This window comes from Accipiter gentilis, chromosome 14 (genome assembly GCF_929443795.1).
Source record: "Accipiter gentilis chromosome 14, bAccGen1.1, whole genome shotgun sequence".
In the NCBI taxonomy this organism is placed as follows: domain Eukaryota; kingdom Metazoa; phylum Chordata; class Aves; order Accipitriformes; family Accipitridae; genus Astur; species Astur gentilis.
In genome coordinates this window covers 9,143,447-9,166,386 of record NC_064893.1, presented here as the reverse complement: position 1 = coordinate 9,166,386, position 22,940 = coordinate 9,143,447, and the positions used below count along the sequence as shown (strand labels likewise).

The 22,940-nt window shown below is 39.6% G+C and overlaps 1 protein-coding gene across 2 annotated transcripts in view; it reads right to left on the bottom strand.

Moving 5' to 3' along the window:
* DNAJC13 (DnaJ heat shock protein family (Hsp40) member C13) overlaps positions 1-22,940 on the bottom strand; it is a 58,298-nt gene that overhangs the window by 6,547 nt on the left and 28,811 nt on the right. For both annotated transcript variants that reach the window (XM_049817049.1, XM_049817050.1), the window contains 29 exons: positions 21,836-21,939; positions 21,598-21,757; positions 20,515-20,577; positions 20,084-20,185; positions 19,825-19,929; positions 19,223-19,425; positions 18,677-18,761; positions 18,084-18,238; positions 17,123-17,168; positions 16,749-16,903; positions 15,927-16,128; positions 15,055-15,170; positions 14,137-14,215; positions 13,409-13,544; positions 12,123-12,307; positions 10,623-10,697; positions 10,300-10,419; positions 9,279-9,458; positions 8,213-8,380; positions 7,502-7,615; positions 7,047-7,163; positions 6,311-6,488; positions 5,211-5,302; positions 3,618-3,717; positions 3,086-3,160; positions 2,812-2,924; positions 2,227-2,396; positions 1,812-1,854; positions 707-880 (listed from right to left, as the gene is read on the bottom strand). In XM_049817049.1, the coding sequence (XP_049673006.1) occupies positions 707-880; positions 1,812-1,854; positions 2,227-2,396; positions 2,812-2,924; positions 3,086-3,160; positions 3,618-3,717; positions 5,211-5,302; positions 6,311-6,488; positions 7,047-7,163; positions 7,502-7,615; positions 8,213-8,380; positions 9,279-9,458; positions 10,300-10,419; positions 10,623-10,697; positions 12,123-12,307; positions 13,409-13,544; positions 14,137-14,215; positions 15,055-15,170; positions 15,927-16,128; positions 16,749-16,903; positions 17,123-17,168; positions 18,084-18,238; positions 18,677-18,761; positions 19,223-19,425; positions 19,825-19,929; positions 20,084-20,185; positions 20,515-20,577; positions 21,598-21,757; positions 21,836-21,939 (3,615 nt within the window). The remainder of the gene's footprint in view (positions 1-706; positions 881-1,811; positions 1,855-2,226; positions 2,397-2,811; positions 2,925-3,085; positions 3,161-3,617; positions 3,718-5,210; positions 5,303-6,310; positions 6,489-7,046; positions 7,164-7,501; positions 7,616-8,212; positions 8,381-9,278; positions 9,459-10,299; positions 10,420-10,622; positions 10,698-12,122; positions 12,308-13,408; positions 13,545-14,136; positions 14,216-15,054; positions 15,171-15,926; positions 16,129-16,748; positions 16,904-17,122; positions 17,169-18,083; positions 18,239-18,676; positions 18,762-19,222; positions 19,426-19,824; positions 19,930-20,083; positions 20,186-20,514; positions 20,578-21,597; positions 21,758-21,835; positions 21,940-22,940) is intronic.

Here is a 22,940-nt window from a genome sequence, read left to right as displayed (position 1 = left end):
AGACTTGCATGGTAGAAGCAGGATAGCATGGATGTTTAGGCTGACCACCTGAATGCCTTAAAGGGCTGCAATCTGTGCAGCAGCACTCACCACACGCTGTATTCTGCATGCCTATATGAACTGCTATCACATATTTATTACAGATGTATGTTTTACTGTGCAAGTTAGTTCCCTCCCTGTTTAAACACTGTTTAAAATTCAGTTTTTAGTAATATCATTAAGTTACTGACTTGAACATCATTCTCATTCAAACTGTAACATGTTACTTCTACTGCATTAGACTAATTGTTAGGTGGCAGCCTTGTATAGGTCACAATTTACACCAGAGTGGGAAGTTAGTGTTGCAGGATGCTAGAAGTATCAAGAGCTGAAAATGTTTAGACGGTGTAGAACAAGTGCCATTTTCTTAGGTTGGTCAATCATGGAATAATTAAAGACACTTCATTTGTTAAGCCTTATCTCTACCACAAAATAAGCCTCTAAAACTTATTGAAGCTAGTTCTGTGGCTTCAGGGACTTTAAAAGCACCGACTTATGTTCAGAAGTTGCCTAAACATACCTACGTGCTTTTGCAGGGAGTCAGAAAGCAGACAAAAAATATCATTCATGTTAGGAAGAAAGTGTGAGAATCTAAGTTAATCAGAGACTAAAAGACTAGTAGCTAAAGACTGCTAAACAAAGATCAGAATCAGAAAAACCATCTTACATGGGGGTTATTTTTCTCCAGTAGTTCAGTAAACTTTTCCAACAGTGCAATGAGAAATTCTCTTGGTTTCCGTAAAACCCAGGCCGGCTGGGCAATAAAAATCCTTAGGAAGACTCCCCCCACTGAAAGTTCACCTTCTGCCTCACCATACACCACAGCAAAGTCTTCAGGCAGCTGTTGAATTGTAAAGTAGGAGGACTTATTAGCAAGGGTATTTGAAAGCTGCAATTGTTTCTCTAACATCATGACTCTAGGTGGTAAGGGTCACTGAACTAACTGTATTCTCCAAAACAGAGCTGTGCAAAACCAATAAACACTTAAACTTGAAGAAGCATGAGGTAAGAAGTGAGAGTGGAAAGAACAGTGCAAGCAGTACTACTACAGTGGACTTTGAAAGAAAAGAACACAAGTAACCAAGTCTACAGCTACACTAGTGGTAAACACTAGTTCAAGAGAAATATCAGTAACAAGGCTGATAGAACAGCCCTTTCCTTCCTTTCTTGCACACACCAGGAGAAGGTTTCTCCCCATCAACCTAGGGAAGTTTCCAGTTTCCACCCACATCAAAACAGCCATCCTACATGTGTTTAGAAGTTGTTTTAATGTTGAACTAGACAACTAGTCATGGGAGGAAGCCATGCCTGGCCTTTCACAGATATTGGGAAAGGCTACAGGCTGAAACATCTCACCAATTGACCTGATGTGATGGAATGGCTCAGGACAATCATTTTTGAGACTCAGTGGCTTACTAACATTCCCGAACATTTGCCAAGAGCAAGTTTACTACAGCTATGTAGTAAGTAACAGGACTCTTTCCAGCAAACCAGTATTGTCTTTTGTTGCTGACTTCCGGCAAGTTTTAGAAGGACCTGAACTTTCAGAAAATTCAGAATACTACTGGCAAAACCACTGCCAATAAAGTGTCTGCTTTCAAGGTGCAAGTAGTAACAAAAGCATCAATTCAACATTAAAACAGTTACATTAGCACAGCAGCGAGTTCCTGTCCATACTTAGAGGAAAGCCTGTCAGTTACATACATGCATATATTACCAGCTGGCTTAGAGACTCCCTGGAGGCACTCAAAGCAGAAACAGAATACTTTTACCTTCCAGTTAGTGTCAGGGTTGTCCCTCTGAAGTTTAAAGTGCCTTTAAAAAGAAAATAATTTTTAAGAAGCAGTAAAAAAAGGCAGTCATCTTCCCCACTTGACACCTCAGTCTCCCTCCATCATTGTGAAGTAGTTCCAGTTTTAAACCCCATTTTCTCCTCAATATAACCCCCTCCCAAATCTTACAGCAGTGAGCAAATACCTGGATTGCACACAAACCGCACTCGGCATCACTGAGTTACAGGTACAATATACAAACAGTGAACAAGTTTCTCTGCACTGAAGTCTGGCTTGCAAGAATTCTACTATTTACAGGCAGAGCTCTGTCTGGCAGTTCTTCTATAGCAGCTCTGGTTTACTACCACTAAAAGAGTGTCTCAGTTAAGGAAATACTTAGTTGGTCTCCACATACTCAAGCATCATTTCTCGAACTGTTGTTGATACTCTCTCCCTGGAGTTGTCATTCCAAATTAACTCAGGATTTTCATGAGTTCCCTCGAAGATATGAACAGCAGCTTCAGGGTTGTCTCTCATGGCATCCATGAAGACTCCAGGTAAAAATTTCATTAGTGTAATTCTAACCTAGAAAGGATGAACAGAATTGACATTTAGTATACCATAAGACAAACTGACAGAAAAATAGAGAACTCCAGGAAGTCCAGTTATTGGTAGTGCTATAATGCCAACTGCTAGAATACACCACCACCAAATAAAATAATGCTATCATTTTAAATAGCGATAGCCAATGACAGGTCTGAAATCTAGGTGTCTAATGCTAAAGTCATTACAAATGGAAACCAAACCACTTATAGTTGTTACAATAAATACAACTGCTTCTAGAAGTCTGCTCACAGATTAAGAATTAACTATTTTGAAAGGGTCAGCTTGCTCTTCACATGAATGTTTCAATCACAGAAGAGCGGGTTTTGTCCCATCTTTAGGCAGAGACATGTGATACCAAGACAAGAGTTCCAACAAGAGCTGTTAGGATTCTTACCTTTGGACCCACCAGCTTATCTGCAGTCATTTTGGCAAAGAGCTCTGCTGTTTGGGCTCGGACCTGTGGATGTGTTGAGTTGCAAAACATATCTAGTAAGTAGATTAAAGCACCTGTACAACGAGATAGGAAAACATTCAATTTCTTTTCTGGTCACAAGTAGTATGAATTCACCAATTCCACACTGATTGTTCCAAAGGGAAGAGGTAAGATTTGGCCACCGTATTTTGAGTCCAGTGTTGCAAAAATGTTCACTTCCAATGTAGTACTGTACCTTTTGCCATGGCCTCTTTAATTATTTTTGTACTAGATGACAAAGCATACAAAGTTTCAAGGACAAGTTGCCGACCTGTCAAAATAAAAAGTATTAAAAGCTTTGTGCCATCCATATAGACTATTAATTAATCAAAGATGAACTAAACTGATCTTAACAGAAAGCTGTATCAGAACTGCAATAAAGCTTATGACAATTGCAAGGCTAGGGATTTCTGGCTAAATTCAGTTAGTTAAGGAATGTCAAATCAATCATACAGTCTAGTACAGCGTAACTTAGATGTCTACTGCCTAAATCCCCTATAAGGATCAAGTCAGTGAAATGCTACACAATTCTAATACCTGCAATTCATACGTTTCAGCTCACGCATTTCAGACAACAAACCGGTTACATAGAACGTTTTTTTTATTCATCCCCACTGAAGTGCTGTTTAAACCTAAAACTCAATAGTAAGCTCAGCCAGCTGCATTCTAATTGATTTCCCAGTTGGAAACCCTTTGCCTTGCAAGACTAATAATTATATGATACATACTTGAAGGTAAAGAATGCAGAAGTGCCAGTAAATTAGCAAGAACCATCGCCTCAGCAATATTAGTAACACATTCTTGGTTACTTGTTACTATGTTCACTACCTGTAAAAGATGAGAAACAACATCTGATTATATTCCAGCTGTTAAGACATTTTCCAGAAAATGCAGTGTATGAAGTCAGTCACCTCACTGGCCAATATAGCTAATGTTTACAATGTTTACTCCTGCCACCAAATTGTCATGTAACCTCAGGGAAGAAGGGAGCAAAGACACAGGCAAGAAGCTATCAATTGTTCCTCCAAGGAGGAACTCACACCTTGGAACCCCAATCTTGTTACTTTTTAGGTGCTACAATAACAGTTACACATTGTATTGGTTTTGTGTGGCATGGTTTTGGTAGCAGGGGGTGGGGAGGTACAAGGGTGGCTTCTGCAAGAAGCTGCTAGAAGCTTCCCCTGTGTTCGAGAGCAAGCCCATACCAGCCGGCTCTAAGACAGACCCGCTGCCGGCCAAGGCTGAGCCAATCAGCGATAGTGGTAACACCTCTGTGATAACATTTTTAAGAAGGGAAAAAAGTTGGGACAGACGGAAACAGCCGCCACAGTGAGGAGTGAGAACATGTAAGAGAAACAACCCTGCAGACACCAAGGTCAGTGAAGGAGGGGGAGGAGATGCTCCAGGCACCAGAGCGAAGATTCCCCTGCAGCCCATGGTGAAGCAGGCTGTCCCCCTGCAGCCCATGGAGGTCCACGGTGGAGCAGATGTCCACCTGCAGCCTGTGGAGGACCCCACACCAGAGCAGGTGGGTGCCCGAAGAAGGCTGTGACCCCATGGGAACCCTGCGCTGGAGCAGGCTCCTGGCAGGACCTGTGGATCTGTGGAGAGAGGAGCCCACGGAGCAGGTTTTCTGGCAGGACTTTTGACCCTGTGGGGGACCCACGCTGGAGCAGTGTGCTCCTGAAGGACTGCACACTGTGGAAGGGACCCATGCTGGAGCAGTTCGTGAAGAACTGCAGCCTGTGGGAAGGGCCCACGTTGGAGAAGTTTGTGGAGGACTGTCTCCCGTGGGTGGGACCCCACACTGGAGCAGGGGAAGAGTGTGATGAGCCCTCGCCCTGAGGAGGATGAAGCAGCAGAAAATAACTTGTGATGACCGTAAACCCCATCCCCATCCCCCTGTGCTGCTGGGGTGTTGGTAGAGAAATCTGGGAGTGAAGTTGTGCCCAGGAAGAAGGGAGGGGTGGAGGGAAGGTGTTTTGAGATTTGGTTTTATTTCTCATTACCCTACTCTGGTTGATTGGTAATAAATTGAGTTAATTTTCCCCAAACTGAGTCCGTTTTGCCCCTGACAGTAATTGGTGAATGATCTCTCCTGTCCTTATCTTGACCAGCAAGCTCTTTGTTATATTTTTTTTTCTCCCCTGTCCAGCAGAGGAGGAGGAGTGATAGAACAGCTTTGGTGGGCACCTGGCATCCAGCCAGGGTTAACCCATCACACACAATCAGGTTTGTTCATGCTGATTATGTAGAGCACCCAGACAGGAGGGTTTGGGGTTTTTATTTTTGGTTTGTTTGGCTGGTTTGGTTTTTTTTACCTCCAGAGCCAACTGCTGCACCTGGCCAGCTCCATGAACACGCAGAAGAGAAAATATCAACTTAAAGTGACCTATGCATTCACACTCAGAACCTGCAAGAAACCAAATAAATTATTCTCTTCATGTTAGCCAAAGCATTCACTGAAGGCCATCCCAAGCCCACATTTCACTATACAGAGGAATGTTAAAGACTACATGTCTGTATATAGCCTGCCGCAGTAGTTGTAACAGCTCCTACAGGACAGCACCTCCTACAGAATTAGAAGATTATGAAGTCCTGCCTATTAGTCTATCTTCCACAAAATCTCAGGTCAACAGTATTTCAAAAGCAGAGGATACTTCCTCCCTTTAAGGCAAGTAACAGAGCTAGTTCTTGGACTACCAGTTACTTGCACTCTTACAAGACAGCTAAGCAAGTTCAGGTTTTTTATTTATCATTGATTATCAGTACTACTCTTGAAATAGACTTGCCCTTCTGATTCTCCCAGCTCAGAGTAGGGTTGCTATGTGCAGCGGTAACAGCTGCCTTCAGGCTTACAACTACCAAATAGAAAGAATCTAGTCTGAGAACAACCTAAACAGCTGCTACTAAAAGCCATGATAGGAGAATGAGTTGCTTTTAGAACTAATATATAATACAGTAGGAAAACATCCTAACCATACATCTATGGCTTTTCCAGTCTGCTCATAAATCTTTGCTGCTATTAGCTGCCCACTCTCAAGAGCATCTTCTCCTCCTGCTTTAGTAAGGCCCTGGCATGTATTTAGGTGTTGACTTGCTAAAAGATTCTTTGAAGGATCACAGAAAGTTTCATCCAAGTTTGTCTTCCTGGCAACAGCAGGCTAGAATTAGAGTTAAAAACCCAATGTTTCAGAGAAAAAAATAGATAAAGCTTGGATTTCTTGCAAAACTTTAATACATCTACCGATATTGTTCTCCAGGAAAAAAGCAAAAAACCAAGCCTATATGGCTTAATGCTAAAGTCTGTTAGCCAGCAAAACAAGCTTCCTTCTTGCTGGAAGATAAAGACTACAGAGGTCCACATTTTTTAAGGTTGTCCACAAGAAAGCCTATCAGGGAAGTTCAGTTTTAAGCCTACCTGGGTTGTGTTTTATCACGTTTCTCAGAGCCTCCAGGGCCATTTCAACTCTCCGTAACCGATCTCCATGTTGATTGGACTCTACTTTCCCAGTCTGTGTTATTGCCATTAGTGTATGAAGGTACTGTGCTTGTGAGCCTATGTAATCCAAGAGGCTTGCAGCAAATGCTTTAGGAAGCTTTAAATTAGAGAGAAGAGCATTTTTAGCTGTGATGCAACAGTATTCACGCTAGAAGAAAGCGTATCCAAATAACTGTTCCTACATTTCACATATGCTTTTCTTCCAGCCAGGCAGACAGGAAACACTTTTCTACTGGGATCACTATAACTTCCAGAGCACATTAACCCTATTTATATCTAAACATACCTTTAGAAAGCTACCACTACTTCAACAGTACTCTTGAGGTGTATGTTTGTCCATATATAGATGGACAGCAAAGCCACTAGGCAGAATCGTTACCTCCTGGAATTACTGAATCAACCGGGGCATCTGCAGTGCAAGCTTGTAGAGAAAAGGCATTAAGACATCTGAAGCAGCACATCTTATGACAAACTCATTGTCCTTTTTAATTTATTCTGCTCCAATAGAAAGGTATGCCATAACATCCTGATCATGCTGAAGGAAGCTTCTGTAAGATTTCTGTATTTTCTCCATTCTGTTTGCACTGACAGATAAAGAGGAAGAAGTAACATTCCAAATGCTAGTTTCAACAGGAAAGTTTTAGCTACATCTCACCTCTAGTTGGAAGGTAGGGACCTCATTGTAGACCCTAACAAAAATCTCTCCCACAATAAGTTCCTTTGCATGGTCGCTGAAGACAAAGTCAGATCCATAGCTCTTGTCACAGTCACCCTTTAAGCAGAGATAAGCAGCACAAGCTCAGACAGAAAATAATCTTGTAGAAAGTGTAAAGCTATAATCTGATAATGAAATAGACAATACTTGAACAGAAAATGTAAAGCTTTTGCTAGAAGTCAGAAGCTCAAGGCATACTGAAACATTACAAGTAAAAAACCCAAACTCTTAGGTTTTTTATTTTCTTTTTAAGACTACTGAATGAAGGAAGTGACTTAGGAGTAGACAACAATGGATACTTGTATTAACTACACTACTGCATTACAAGTGGATATACCAAAATACAAAACAGTTTAAAAAAATAGTAGTGGGATTTAAAGTAAAGGGTATCTTACTCTCTTAACCATGCTTTCTTGTTGAGATTCCAAAAACTCTAGTAACTCAGCTCTTGTCCCATTGTTCCAGATCAAGTAGGGGTTCTCTGTGTTACTGTTCAGCATCTTCAGAGTCTAAGAAACAAGGAGTATTTACAACACTTTTGGATCATTATGTACAGTAATCAGCATGCTTCACTACATTAGTTAATCCAAGCTCATTAACAGCTAGACCAATTTCATGAGCAAGTTTAAAGTGTCAAGTTTCCTACATACTGGAAAAACAGTATGTGGAAGTTATTTGGTACAGTACAAACTATATTTCAATTTTTTATTTATTCTGCTTTGAGCCAGATGTACTTCAGATTCTCCATCTATCTTTGACAGTGAACAGCAACTATCAGTAGTACCTCCTTGTAGATGACTTGCTTGGCACCTCTTTTGAAGAGAGCAGTTTAGCCTTTGCTCTCCATTATCGTTATATCCTTTAGCCTTCAACAGTTAACTTCTTTGCTCCTGTATTTGTTCTGCAAATATTATTCTATAGGGTACTGTTCCTGTCCATAGTGTTTGAGGCTAAAAAAAGCTTCTTTTCCTTGCAGTTATTCTAACTGCAAAGAAAAAATCACACTGCTGTTCTCTGTATCAGTTGGTTTAAGAGTCCAATGTTTTAGAATTGACCAGGTATTCCTTCCATAAATCACTAGAAAGTTTTGGCCAACAGATGCTTACCTCAGTAGGACTGACCACAGCAAGTTTCCTTGCAATATAGGGTGTCAACATTCCAGCCAAGCTTTTCCTGATTGTTGGGTTTTCAGGTGTAGCTTGTTCTTCAGAGAGATACCCTCCAAGGCGACTCAAGGCCAGGAGACTGAGCTTTGCAAGGCTATTTGCTACCTCCTGAAAAATACAAAGATGGTTATAAAAACCCTAGAGCTTACTGAAGAAATATCAGAATGGCCAGAAAGAGTTGTCCAACACTACTGCACCACAACAAACAGAATTAGTATTCTCTATTGATCTGTATCACTAATTATGCATTGATGTCCAACAAAACACTAGGTGCTGCAGAACAGCACAATATAATCACTATGTTGTGGGCTTAATAAGTGCAGTTAGAGCACTGGTAAGTAGGAAAAACTGAGGCACCAAGGTGAGCTGAAAGCTACAGAAGCTGTTTAGTGTAATAGCTTCTGACCAGACAACGGTTCCTGCTAGCACAGTCAAATATCAGCATAAGCCTTTTATGACAGTGATACAAGAGTTAATAATTACTATAGACTGTTCAAAGCTCATCTCATCCAGTAGCTAAGGAAGAAATGCCATACTTAGAGGGTCACCATTTAAGGAAATGGAACTGTAAAGCCACTTACATAGCTGTGAGGCAAGGGGACAATATTACCCTACAGTAGGCATTTCATATAAGTTCCTGATATCACTAGACAATCCCTTCAGTTGAGCCTCAAGAGAAAAAAGACTTTTTTATTCCACTAGCATAAATTTACTTTTTTTTTACTGTTCACTGTAGATAAAATCTCTGCATTAAATCTACCAGAAACTACAGGGTTTGGCAGCTTTAACATTTGAACTCAAAAACATGAGCTACTCTGAAAAAGCAACACCAAATCCTGAACAACAATATTTACACTACTACACAAAAATCCCCTCCCAAAACTGCTCTATTAACATTATTGTTCATGTAATTCAATGATTCTAACAAGTATTTGAATATTTTGTTAGTAAGAGATGGCAAGCAACAGCCTTCGGTATTTGAAAGCATGCACCTTGTTAAGATTACCTGGTGATTTGAATCTTCACTTTTCTGAATACCGCTCTCTTCTAGCGTATAGTCATAGTTGAAGAGGTAACCCAGTAAGTACCAGAGAACTCCAGCTTGGAACAAGTGCGTTTGTAGCCAGTAATCTAAGGCAAAGGAGCTAACGCACTCTACTCCCAAAGAAGCTACTCGTGGTATGTTCTGAGGGAGGAAAAAAGTTTGCCTTAGTACTTGTTACCAAAGAAAGCCAACTGTCTTCCTTACCAAAGATGTAAAGCCAAAACTTGCTAATTCCAGAGTATTAAGCAGCACAAAGATTAAAATTGAAGTAGACAGAAGAACATATGCAGTCGAAGTTAAGTGTCTGGTAGCCAAAAAACTGATTAGTCGGCATCCTTTAAAGGAAGATTACTTGAATAGTTATTTTATATGATTAGAAAGCATTGATGAACTAGTGGAAAAACAATTCAAGAAAGTGGCAGAGATTCCCAGATGAGCTTTCTATGGCAATAGATGTGTTCTGCAGGGACTAAGGAACACACAAGCATCTATCGTCAGTTACTGGTTTTACAGTCTTATGTTTTCACGTACCCCATATGAAAATTTCCAGACAAGCTTTCCTTTCTTAATTCAGACAGAATTCAGCATTTATATAACAAATTCTAAAGAGCTAAATGGCAACAAAACTTGAATCCTGTTCCCAGAGTTTATGCTGATTTAGGAGTCTATCTGCTTATGTAGGATCTAGCTCTAGTACTTTTATCTGCTGGTTTAGTACAGTAAACCAACCAGCTAGACATGTCAGTTAAAAGGCAAAAGTAGCTGGATCTTTATAGCGATTACATTTTAAGCCCACTAAATGCATTCAAATACAAGCGTTGAGAACAGGGCAGTAGAGTTCTGTATCCCATAATGATTAGCTGGGATCTTACAGAAGGGTTTGATCAGTCTCTGCAATTCTCCTGTCTCCCTTAAAAGCAGAACATTTCCCTAAACATTTAACAGTTAAATACCCATTTAGGCAAAGGAAAGGAGCTCTTACCTTGCCATAATACAGTAGTCTGCAGAGGTCCTTAATGATATTAGGCATTTCTGTAATCTTCTCTCTGCATTCCTCAAACTGAGCTGCTACGCTGTAACACTTACTAATATATCCACATACCTACAAAAAGCAGTATTTTATTCGTTCCAAGTGGAGGGGAAATGCATGTTTACAATCCTATTTTTGAATATATATAATACTACATCAATGTTTGATATTGTATATACAGACACTTATATTTATTATTATATTGTATATATACACACTATACTATATAGTTTTCTGGGAAGCTGATACAATCAATTAAAGTTGCTGCAACTTACCTGTACAGACATATCATCTGGTTTACTAGAACGAGTCAAGACTGCTACACAACGATTAAATGCTTCTTGCAATACCTGTGAGGATTGGATGATGCATAAGTTCAGTCACAACAAAAACTGAAAGGCTGGCAGAAATAAAATATTAGCTGGTAAACCCATTTGTAATAGCTAAAGGGAAACATTTGACATTCTGCTCCTTGCTCAGATGGTTTGTAGGGGCAAAATTCCTTGCAAGCACTGGTACTAGCCTTTGGTGCTTTAGAGTTGATAGCATTCTCACATGTGAACTATTACCTCAGTAAGTTTGCAGATGACACCAAGCTGGGAGGGAGTGTTGATCTGCTGGAGGGTAGGAAGGCTCTACAGAGGGATCTGGACAGGCTGGATCAAAGGGCCAACGCCAGTTTCAGAGGGTTCAACAAGGTTCAGTGCTGGGTCCTGCACTTGGGTCACAACAACCCCATGCAGTGCTACAGGCTTGGGGAAGAGTGGCTGGAAAGCTGCCTGGCAGAGGAAGACCTGGGGGTGCTGGCTGACAGCCGGCTGAACACAAGTCAACAGTGTGCCCAGGTGGCCAAGAAGGCCAATGGCATCCTGGCCTGCATCAGAAGTAGTGTGGCCAGCAGGAGCAGAGAGGTGATTGTTCCCCTGTACTTGGCACTGGTGAGGCCGCACCTTGAGTACTGTGACATTGAGGTGCTGGAGCATGTCCAGAGAAGAGCAACCAAGTTGGTGAGGCGCCTGGAGCACAAGTCTTATGAGGAGCGGCTGAGGGAGCTGGGGCTGTTTAGTCTGGAGAAGAGGAGGCTGAGGGGAGGAGACCTTATCACTCTCTACAACTACCTGAAAGGAAGGTGCAGTGAGGTGGGTGTTGGTCTCTTCTGTCAGGTGGCTGGAGATGGGACAAGAGGAAATGGCCTCAAGTTGCAGCAGGGGAGGTTTAGATTGGATATTAGGAAAAATTTCTTCACTGAAAGGGTTGTCAGACATTGGAACAGGCTGCCCAGGGAAGTGGCTGAGTCACCATCCCTTGGGGTATTTAAAAGATGTAGATGTGGCACCTAAGGACATGGTTTAGTGGTGGACTTGGCAGTGCTCAGTTAACAGTTGGACTCGAGGTTCTTAAGGGTTTCTTCCAACCTAAACGACTCTGTGTTTCTAATATGAGCAATGAAAAGCCCTTCTGCCAAGTGACTTGTTCACACTTATCTATTCTTTCACATACAGAATGCAGCAGCTCTCAATAGAGTTTTGTAAAGTACAGAAACATCATATGTAGTTTGTTTATCCACAGTTCAGACAAGCCTAGCTCCAGAAAGAGGTACACTCTGCAAAATGCTTCTCCTAGTGCATCCAGAATGGGACAGTAAGAATGGACAAGGTTATCAAGACCGAAAGTGATTCTCAATTACAGCTGATGTCCTATGCATTGAGGATCTAGAAATTTTAGCTGCCAAAAAGATTAAAAGAATTCATTTCAATAAGTTTCTTTCCATTTACCTCAATTCCATTTTCTCTTCTTAGTTCTTCTGCATTTAATGCTGAACAATTGACAGTATGGAAAGCAAGTTCTGTAGCAGCGGGCAACAAAGCAGATTCTTTGGAAAATAGAAGGTCATCTGATGTTTCAATGGTAATAGTCTTTATCAGCATAGGATAGCCTGCATACTTGTAAGGTTTCAACTCTGAAAGAGCAAAAAGTCAAAGCTTACACATACGCAGAGTCTAAGCAATTTAAACGACTGCATAATTATCAGTAGAAGAGATATCAGATATATAAGGACTAGGAGTCAAAGAAAGCCAAAACCTGGGAAAACTGGAGCAAGACTGAGCAGTCCACACAATCTGGCTCCTTGTCAGATAAGGCTGTTCATGCTAGAAGCTGACGGAGCTTCAGGGAAAGAACTCATTTAAGATTAAAAAAGACTTATCTCCAGCTCAGCAAGCCCCCAAGCTCATAGCATTCCAAGTGATGCTTGTCTGTATGCAGAGAAACACAAGTATAGCTTGCTTTGTCTGTCTTAGGCCAGGATTGTCCAACACAATAAGCCTATAAGGACCTTTTCCAGTTTGACACAGCAATAGTATGTTTTCAATAATTATATTTTTCATTCCTTTAGGGTTCAGCCGTGCTAAAGAACAATTTCATCTTGCAGTATGGAGCTGACTACAAGCTGACCTACGTAAATCTATGCTAATGTTGTCACTGCCTCCACACAACGGTTCTTAGTTTACACGTAGAAAAACACTGTTCACTCTTCAAGACTTGTACATGCCAGCAGCTGCCAGCTAGAGCCAAGGCTTAGGGTACTCTAGCTATCCCTCTTTCCCCACTGGGCTGTGAAGGAGGTGGTACTGCAACACACTCACCAGAAGACTAACACCACTCAATTTCTGCAAGATTGTCTCATTTTTAATAGCCACACAAGTGTAATTTGTACCCAGAATCTGCCATCTGGGTGACTAAGTACTAGTGAGGACTTTCTGCACAGACAGAATTGTAAGTCTAAGTTATATATGGAGGAAGATTCAAACTGATTAGTATGGGAGCAGAGAGTTTCAAAAAGCTATTCATGCTTTTTTGAAATAAGTTTTACTGCAGATGAATTTTTTTTCATGGAACACAAAGTCCTATGTTGAAGCCCTTAACCATAGCCACATAATGCTGTGGCAAGCCAGAAACCAGATCAACAGAACACAGATTCAAGAACAAAGGAGATTAAAACCAACCACAATGGCCACTAAAGGAATGAACATAAAGCATTCTTCTGAGCCAGCATGCTTACCTTCCTTATGCCTGTTGAAGAGGATGCTTTGAGTTTTCAAGATCAAAATTATGTTTTCTGGATCTGGCCCATCTATCACCTTAGCAGACTTTGTGCATAGGAACTCATATGCTTTATTAACTTTTTCAAACATATCCTGCAAATAAAAAGGAATAGTCTTAAAAGTTGCTAAGATCCCCCTAAATTACTACAAGTCTGCAGTATCAGTTTAGATGCAAATAAAATAAAGCATTCCAGGTTATTAGCCAGAACACTAGTTTTGTTGCCTTATGGCACTTCAGAAAATACTCTGAAGAACCTTAAGAACACAGGTTCACCGATAAGTTTGTCTCCAAAATTTTGCCATAGGCAGGAGACTAGAACTACGTACTACTTTTGTCATGGTGGAATTGACTTAGAGTTCAACTGATTGTAAGAATGAGCAGAAGATGCAGTCTGTCTTTGAAAGGGAACAATAGCTTATTTAGGTCCTGTATAATTCTTTGAACCTGACACTGAGATGTGGGTCTGACCCAATTACATCAGTTTACTGTAGAAATCCTAACATTCCTTGACTGACATCAGGTAAATTACTCATCTGTAGTATTAATCTGTATTCTAGTATTCATCTAGAGCATAGTTTTTAAAAGGGAGAAAGAAAATTTAAGTGGGCATTTCAGAATTCTTAATACATACAACAGCTGAATTTGTCCCCACTTTATAACACCACAAATTTGCATTGTACATACCCTGCCTTCTGGATTCTTGTCTGGGTGATATTTTTGCGCCAGCCTGAAATAAGCTTTCCTGATCTTGCTTTCATCATGCCTATGAGAAAATAAGTCCCATTACATTGAGTAACATCAAAAAAAGCCAGAAAAACAAGCCTAGATTCTGACAACAGTACTCACAGTAACTGCAATTAAGTGAAAACTACAAAGCTCTCATATTTCAATTTGAAAATCCTGCTTCATCAGTTGACACTGAGAAGGGGTAATCCCATGGCCACACAAAAGAAAAATTTTAGAAAGTATTTTAGTACCTCTTGTACTGAATAGACTAAATCAGAAGGTCCTTGAAGTCCCTGAATCTTCCAAATGAAGAGTCTAAATGAGCTATAAGTGGTAAAAGTTAGTAGCTCCTCATTTGTAGTAAGTGCACTGTTCTTGAAGAATAAATACAAAGTGCTGTCAGTTCTCTTCTAAGTCAGAAACCAGTGGCAAGAAAGGAGGTAAAACATCCTAAGGATATTATCACCAAAAAAAAGAACAATATTTGGCAGGGGGAAGGAGGATGATTAGAGAAACCAAGTTCCACTGTGAACATAATCAAGTTCAGCCACACTCTTTTCTTGCTATGGTTGAGTCTAATATGCTTGTCCTGTACAACAGCCTAGTGAATGCTTTAAAACAGAAATCAAAGCATTATTTCCCCAGTTTCAGCTTATCTGAACACTTTACAATTATTCTCTCACTGGAGTTGGATTTTCAAGCTTTGTTTCTTTTTAAATAAAGCAATCTTCCACTGTGAAATAAGTAGGTGCTAGACATAACTGAACTGGTACCACTAATTGGTTGCAAGTACCAAGATAAGAAACTTCAGTTTGTCCAGCATACAGAGTTTATGTAAATGTACTTATACAACTTTAAATAATAAAAGCAACTTACTGGCCTTGTCCTTTGGGAAGGTTAAGGACTTCATAAGCATCATCTATTGACATGGTAGGTGGCTTCTTTTCTACCTCCTTCTTCCAAGCTTCTAGTGTATCTTTCAATAGTTTAACCTAAATAATTACAATTCATTGTTTCATTTATGCTGACACCAGTACACCATCATCTTTTTTTAATAAAGTGCTGCTTTATTAATGAATCCTTATCACTCATCATCCTAAGTTTAAGACCTAATCCTTTTAACTTCAGTAACTGTGCTTCCCCCTCCAGTCAATAAGTGATTAAGACTTTGCTTCACTACAGTGCTGTATTTTAAGATAAGAATACCTTAAGATTAAAAGGTTTATGTAAAAGTCACATTAAAAGAGGGATAATCACTTAAATTGTATGCAGTTCACATCTCAATACTACAAAAACTGCAACAAAGCTGCATGAGTAAGTAAAGCTGCTTAGACAGATCTAGACCATAGACTTGTATCAAAAAAGATCTCATCAATTAAGGTAGTGTACTGATACCAAGTTAGCTCAGTTTCTTGTCCAGTGTGGAGAAGTAAGAACCCAGAAGTGATGATTTCCCCCACCCCAATCACTTGAGGTTCACTGAAACACTCTGAAGTTTCTTGGATGCTTTATTTTGCTTTTTTAATAGTCACCACAGGGAGGATATACTTAACATGCAGTGGCTATATAGCATGAAGACTATTCTACTTCAAGATAAAGAAATGTTTAACATATTTGCTTATGAACTGAAAGTCAGGATCAGTTACTTGCAAACCTAGCATTTGATTCCCTTACATTTCATTACAAATTCCACTTTTAGGACTCTGAAAGACCAAGAACCAAATGAATCCTAAATACTTCTTACTTACTGGATCTTTAATTGGCCAGTCTGGAAATCTAAGTGTATCACAAAGATGCTTGAGGTAATAAATATTACAGAACAGCTCATTTTCCAGTTGTGGATAGTTGATAACTGGGATAGGACAGTATTGGTAGAGTGCTCTTGTATTGCTTTGAAGACGAGGGGTGAAGTCAGCAAGATGAGCAGCAATCTTCTCTATCATAAGACGCCTAAAAGTTAAAGTTTGATTTAACACTTGCCAAGCAGTCCTCAATCCTCAGTGACAATGATTTCTTCCGAAAAAGCTTTCCTTAGTAGTTTCCCACATTTCAGAAGGGATTCAGAACAGGATTCATATCCTACTCTGTTATAAAGCTATTCAATGCCATGAAAATTAGTTTATTAAAAACAATGTCAAGTGACATTTTGCCTTCCTGCAACACCTCTCTACTTTTTGGGAGACCCTAAAAATGTATTGTAATATTAGAGGTATATCTCCTAGACAGGTGCTGGTAATAAATGAGTAAAGTATGAAGCAGCCCACAAATAGTGAAAGTCTCCACTCATGAAAGGAACTTAAGTATGATAGAGGCAAATGTAAAGCATGTTGTCAGATGTTCAGGGAAATATTCCCCTTCCCTGCTGCCGATTCTGCTCCCCCTCTCCCTGTTACTTGTGATAGGAGCAGAGGGCAATGCAGGACATTGCCCTTGCAGAAGGCAAACAGAGGGCAGTAATGAAACCATGGAATCCAGGTATTTTCAGCTTTCTTTAGACATGTCAAAGACAAGACCTCTTCAGCATGAGATATAGTTCAGGTTTATTTGTCCCTCTGACAGAAAACGGTTACCTCATTTCATTGCTCCAAATTGCTTCTGGAGTGTCAAATTCTCCAAGGAATATCTCAGAAAATTTTTCTGGTTCATAGTTTTCTAAATAACACACCATTGCTTCAGGAAGAATATGTCCAAGTATACTTCTTTGAACTATATCTTGACCTTTTGTCTGGAGAAGAGATCACATTGTCATCTCAAAGGTAATCTGAATTCAGTCTTGCTAACCAATTAGAGATCTAAAAACCCCACCCACTTTTCCCTTATAGTTCTTAAATTCTAACTCTTGAGAACTTAGAGAAAGAACAAGCATCAAGTATTGCTAAAACAACTACAGGTGGTCTGCAAAACTATTTGGAAACAGAGGTAGTTACTTTTGCAATCTACTCACTTCTTCAGACTTGAAAGCTTGTTTTGTATGTGTGTATTTCAAAAACCTAGAAAAGAAACAGCAGTTATTTTCTGTTTAATTGATACTTAAGGCACCTTTAAAAGATAAGCAGACCAACATAGCCCAGCTGGCAAGTCCCATTTACTTTGATATCAGAGTAACAGCAACAATTGAATGCATCTCTACAAAGTCCATCAAGTCCTTGGGAACTCACATGTTACAAATGTTGCCTTATGTTGATCATTTCAGTTTGGAAGTCCTGTTCCTGAAAGCTTGTTTTCTTCACACACACACAAAAAAAGAAGCTGATAGAGACACAGACAACCTTTCCCTACAAACCTCTCCCTGCACCCTTAGATCATCATTGCAGGGATGAAACAAGATGATCATACACTAACTGCTGACAGTCGTGTTACACTAGAGTCATCATGTAAACATGCAATCATTTCCCAATGCATTTTGCTATAGAAGAGACTTAACTGGAATTGTACAATAGCTTTTTATGAACTGTTGGATTTAGAGGAACAGTACTGGAATGAACTGCAATAGCCACCTGCACAAGCAGTGCATCTGTGTCAGGCAGTACAAGCTGACTTAACTGTTTCAGGCTTCAATACTAAACAGGGTACTAGATTTTTCCACTGCTTTTGATACCCGATTACTATCAAAAACTACATTAGCATATCAGTAGCCTATATTAGTACTCTTTAGCACCTATAATGATTTGTTCTTCTACATTGAGCCATGCTTAGTTGTACTGTTAGAACTATATGATCAGACATGCTCTTGTTCCCTCCGTATCAGGGTCATAAGCAATTCACTTCAGTGACTGACTAGACCATGTGGAGGCAATTCTAGACAGTGTTTGCTTGCAATCTCATGTTGGTTCTAGCAAGCCACACTCTGGAGCATTCAGAGCATGACTGGTCAAGAGGTATTTTTAGCTATTCTTTTTCCTCACCTTGCAATAGGAAGTACGTTGGAACCTGTGTACATCATGATAAAGAAGAATACTCCACTCAGATAAAAACGAGGTAACTGAGGGTTATCTTGCATGACATGAAAGAGCAATATAGCAACTTTTTCCACAAGGATAGGATCAAAAGTCAGTAATAGCTGAAATCAAACACAAGCATTTACATTAGCTGCTTGAGTAGTGCAAGTTACCTAGCCAAAATTGAAGTTTTAACTAATTCAGTATTGGGATAAGCCAGTAAACTTACAAGAATTTCAGTTAAAGAAACTTCAGCCCAAAAATAACAGGTTTGAATCACAGAACATTTAAAGCTGGAAAGGACCTCTGGAGGTCATCTTGTCAACCCTCCCTGCTCAAAAGCAGGGTCACCTACAGCTGGTGGCTTTTCAGTATTTGAAATATTTATTAATATTGAAATTTGTAACAACACCCAGTGAAACAAACAACTGCTTATCCAGAGATCTGCAGAACATTACAGATGTCATTTGATGTGTTTGTCCCACTTAAAGTATTCACATAGGGAAGATGGTTGAGTAAGTCAAACTTGCTCATCCAGATATTTTTGAAGAGTTGCTTACCTGAGTGATATGAGGAAGACAAGTACTATCTGACAAAAGCCTTTTCACTCTAGGCAGAGGTCTTATAATGGCATTGTCTTGATCCCTAAAAAATAAAGCAGCACAGCAGTAAGCACACATATGCCTTTTCTCTTTCAAGAATGAACTTCATTAAGCCATAAGGATCACGCTATTGAGATCATATTCAGTATCTGGTTTCTTTTAACTTCAAAGTTTGTTGTTAGACTTGATAAGTGTGGCTTAATGTTACACACTAAAGCAGCTTTGTTTAAGTTAAACTAGAGCCTGCCTGCAAGAGTGAGACTACACTGCTATGCATTAGAAACACACATAGCTTGTGCATTCATTCTTGCAGTCCCTTTCACAGTATTAGTATTGCCTCATTTACAAACTCTCTATTTGCCAACAGAATTAATTACTACTACGTAAAGGGGGTCTTTAATACAGTTCATTAATGTACTGCTTGGTTTTTAAGAAAAGCTTCAAGATAGAATTTATACATCTGCCAGAGAAAGTTAACCACTTCTGCTGAAAATTAGTGTTTACCTGCTGGGAAAATATCCACACATTGTGATGAGCATGTTGAGTACAAGTGTGGCAAGGTCAGTCTCATTCAACACAGGCTGGCCACTGGCAAGCAAGCACCACTTCAGCTGAGGTATGACCTGTAATGGTCGCCATCCATCCATACCTTGAGCCCAGCAACGTGTTTTTGAAGTCAGCTTTCCACTGTTCCATAGTTCCTGCATCTGTTGTGAGATTAGAGATGAACTTAGTTGATTCAGCATTCAGAGCTACCTTTGCTCCTAAACATTCACACTCAAGACAAGCTTTTAACTGCTGTATGGCAGACTACTATAGTTGCATGAAATTCCAACATGTTTATAACTGTCAGGAAACATGAAGTAAAAGTTGACAGATTAACTGTAGCATAATTGGGGCATGGAGGGGTAGGCAGCCTTACCAAAAAGGCTGTGGTTCTTGGCACAACATCAAGTCTCTTATCTAGCTTTAATCCTTATTTAAAGAGTTACTTAGAGAATATAGCTTTGCATTGTTTACAGTTTGTCCTCTCACCATTTGAAACACACCCAGTCACCAGGATGAAAATAATTTGTCAAGTTAGAGAGTTTGAAGCTGACAGGTACCTCTTGAAAGCTGTAAGGACCACTCCTTTCTTTGTCAGCATTGCCAAAGTACCATTCTTTCTCACTCTCCCTCTTCATATCAGGTGCAGCCTCAATCACATTGCTCTAGAAGTTGATGTTTATAAGAATAGCTTTAGCTTCAGTGTAAATATCACATTTCTACAGGAAATGTGAAAAGGACATTGTTTTTTTTTTTTTTCCTAAGAATTGTCCTTTTAGCAAAGCAACATATGAGTAGTAAGAAACGAAGGCCACATACCTGCAGAGGGACTGTAGCTCTGCTTGTGTGAAGATGTGCCAGAGTAAGCAGATCTACAAGGATTCTAATGCCATTTGAATCCATAAGGTCCTTCACATTTTTCTGTTAATGGATAAACTGAGTTAACACCAGCATTTTCTAGACAAGAGTTGTTACAAGTACTGAACAGTTTTATTTGAATAAGTGTTCATGAGAAAAGTCAAATCATTCTCTGAACTGGCTAGAATGGTATAATCACCACAATATCTACACATTTTCTTCAGCTTTCTCACCAGTAAATAACTACCACATCCCAGAAAGCTGTAGCAAACATTGTTTTAAGACTTCAAGACTTGAATTTTTGCTCAAGTTAACACTGAAAGACAAGTTCAGACCATTTTATACAGCTGAAAGACCAATAAACTACTGTTAAGTGTACATGTCCACCTTACCTTATTAAGGATCAGCTTGTTGAGAAACAGTATCAATCTGTCCCGCTCAAGCCTGTCAGTGCACTATTGCAATGGAAGATAACAAGTTAGTATTTGATAGCACATACTAGAAGTTGCCTTCAAAAGTCAATAGTTGCACTATTTACTTTTTCCATGCCCAGGATAAAACTGCTGATTATTACATGTCCAGTTTCATGCACAACTAAAATGTAGTTTTCTGCCACTGAGGAGGCAAGGCCTTGTTGCCTTCCATCCCCTTTGTTGCTCTGGATCCAACATTCAAACCCACTTTTCTGCTAAGTCTGTTGTTCTAAAGGTACATTTGGATTCCCTAGTGAGCCAGTTAACAACTACAGGAGAAAGAATGCTTTCAGCCAGCAGACAGATTGGGTCTTTGATGTTACATCGCTGGTAAGACTATGAAGAGTCAAGACAAAATAACAAGACTGCATTGGTTCAGTTTCACTTACAATAGCCATATCTAAAACCCATGCTGACATTAGCAAAGAACCCTTTCTCCAGACTGCACGGAAATGTATTTTTGCAAGCTGTATCAGTTGTCAGACATACCTTAACAGACACTTAAAGGGCAAAGTAGATACCACTAAAAATCTAATCCATCGTATGTGCCCATCTAAGGCTACCATTTCATTAGGTCTGGAGCTGTTGCTACTACTCTCGAAGTCAGTATTTCAAAATAATACAACATGGAACAAGGGTCTCCTCTTAAAAAGCTTTACGCTTCTGCATTTTTCAAAAGCAAGGACAAGATTAATATCACACAAGGTTCCTTCACACTATTTCTGTACAACCTGAAAACCTGTTGGCTAACAAAATGCAGATATAAAGATACTAGTTTGAAATACTTTTATGATCAGCAGGTTTTTTTAGAGAAACTTCAACAGAATCAAGGGGAGATACTAGGAACACTTGGTGACAGCATGGGGGTGAAAAGTATTCATGCTGCAGCTTCACATTCTGTAAAACCAAAACTCTGGTTTCACAGCAACTTGAAGGATGTGAACATATGTTGGACTAGCTATATGTTAACTATTGTATCAAGTAATTTTAAATAATTCTTACCCTTTCCAACATCCCAACAATGTACTTGGTATCAGAAAATGGTCCTATTTCTTCATGACATCTTCCATAAACGATGGCCAATGCTTGCAGACATAAGCATTTCATATTAACTTTTGGGGTAAGCAAGAAGCGATGATAGAGTTCATTGAAGAATTCGTATCTAAGAAAGATGAGATTTTAGTGAAGAAAACAAAACAGAAGACCTTGAGAATGAGATACTATCTTAATAATGTCTCACGATTTTTTGATTGCTCCACTTTCTTCAGTTTCATCTTCTTCCAGTAGCAATCTTAGATAATAATCCCCTATTTTTATTTCCTCAGAAAGGCACTCATATTTTACCTGTAACACAGAACAAGTAAACAGTAAACACTGTTTCTCCTTCATTAAGTTTATTCTTGCATAACAGCACTGTACTTGCTTGCATCCATAAACTCAACAAGGTTAGCAACCCCTCCTACAGTCTGAGGAAGACTGAAATCTGCAAGTTTGCTGTTAAAGAAACACACATCTACAAAATAGCCCATAAGCTATTTTTCTTCACCAGAACAAATGAAGTTTCCCATCTTACTGAAATTCCAGCTTTCAGCCTTTAAGTAACTTGTTTTCAATATCAGCTGGTTTTATTAACTAAACTTACAAAATACATTATGTATTCAGTGACTCAAGTAAGTAGTTATTCCATTGCAAGGTATTTCACTCAATGTTACTACAAGTATGAAACAGAAGCATGATGTAATTACTAGTTAACTTGCTATTATGCTGGGTAATAAAAGCCTAGAGGCATCAGTATACACACCAAGAAGCTGAAGTGAAATTGTACAATGACAGCCATCATTAACTTCAGAGCAACTACATTACATTTCACCAGATGCCTCAATGCTCAGTGGTTTTAAGCATTTGGCAAGCACCACATTTAGAGGTGCCGCATAAACATACCACAAAAGCCACTCTGTACAGTAGGTTTTCTTATCTATAGTTTGCAGGCCACTGTCATGAGGCCACAAAGTTATCTACAGATTTGACCACAGCATGTGATACAAAGACATCCCACTAACTAGTACACTTCCAGAGCAACCTCAAGCTACTATCCCCCTTGGCAAAGTGACAGGTTCCACAGCTGGCAGAGAAGCCTTTGTCATCACTACATAGTTAGTTCAAATACTTACAGCATAGCCTGATAAAGTATTAATTTAAAATATTTAGAAGCAAATCTCTGAGATAGTAGCTGTTCAAAAGACAGTCTTACAGAAGCCCCCTGAAGCCAGTCCCAAAGCATCCTGGGCTGTAACTGCAAGAACGCAGTGATACATTCCAGCAGCATAAGCCACATAAGAGAGCAA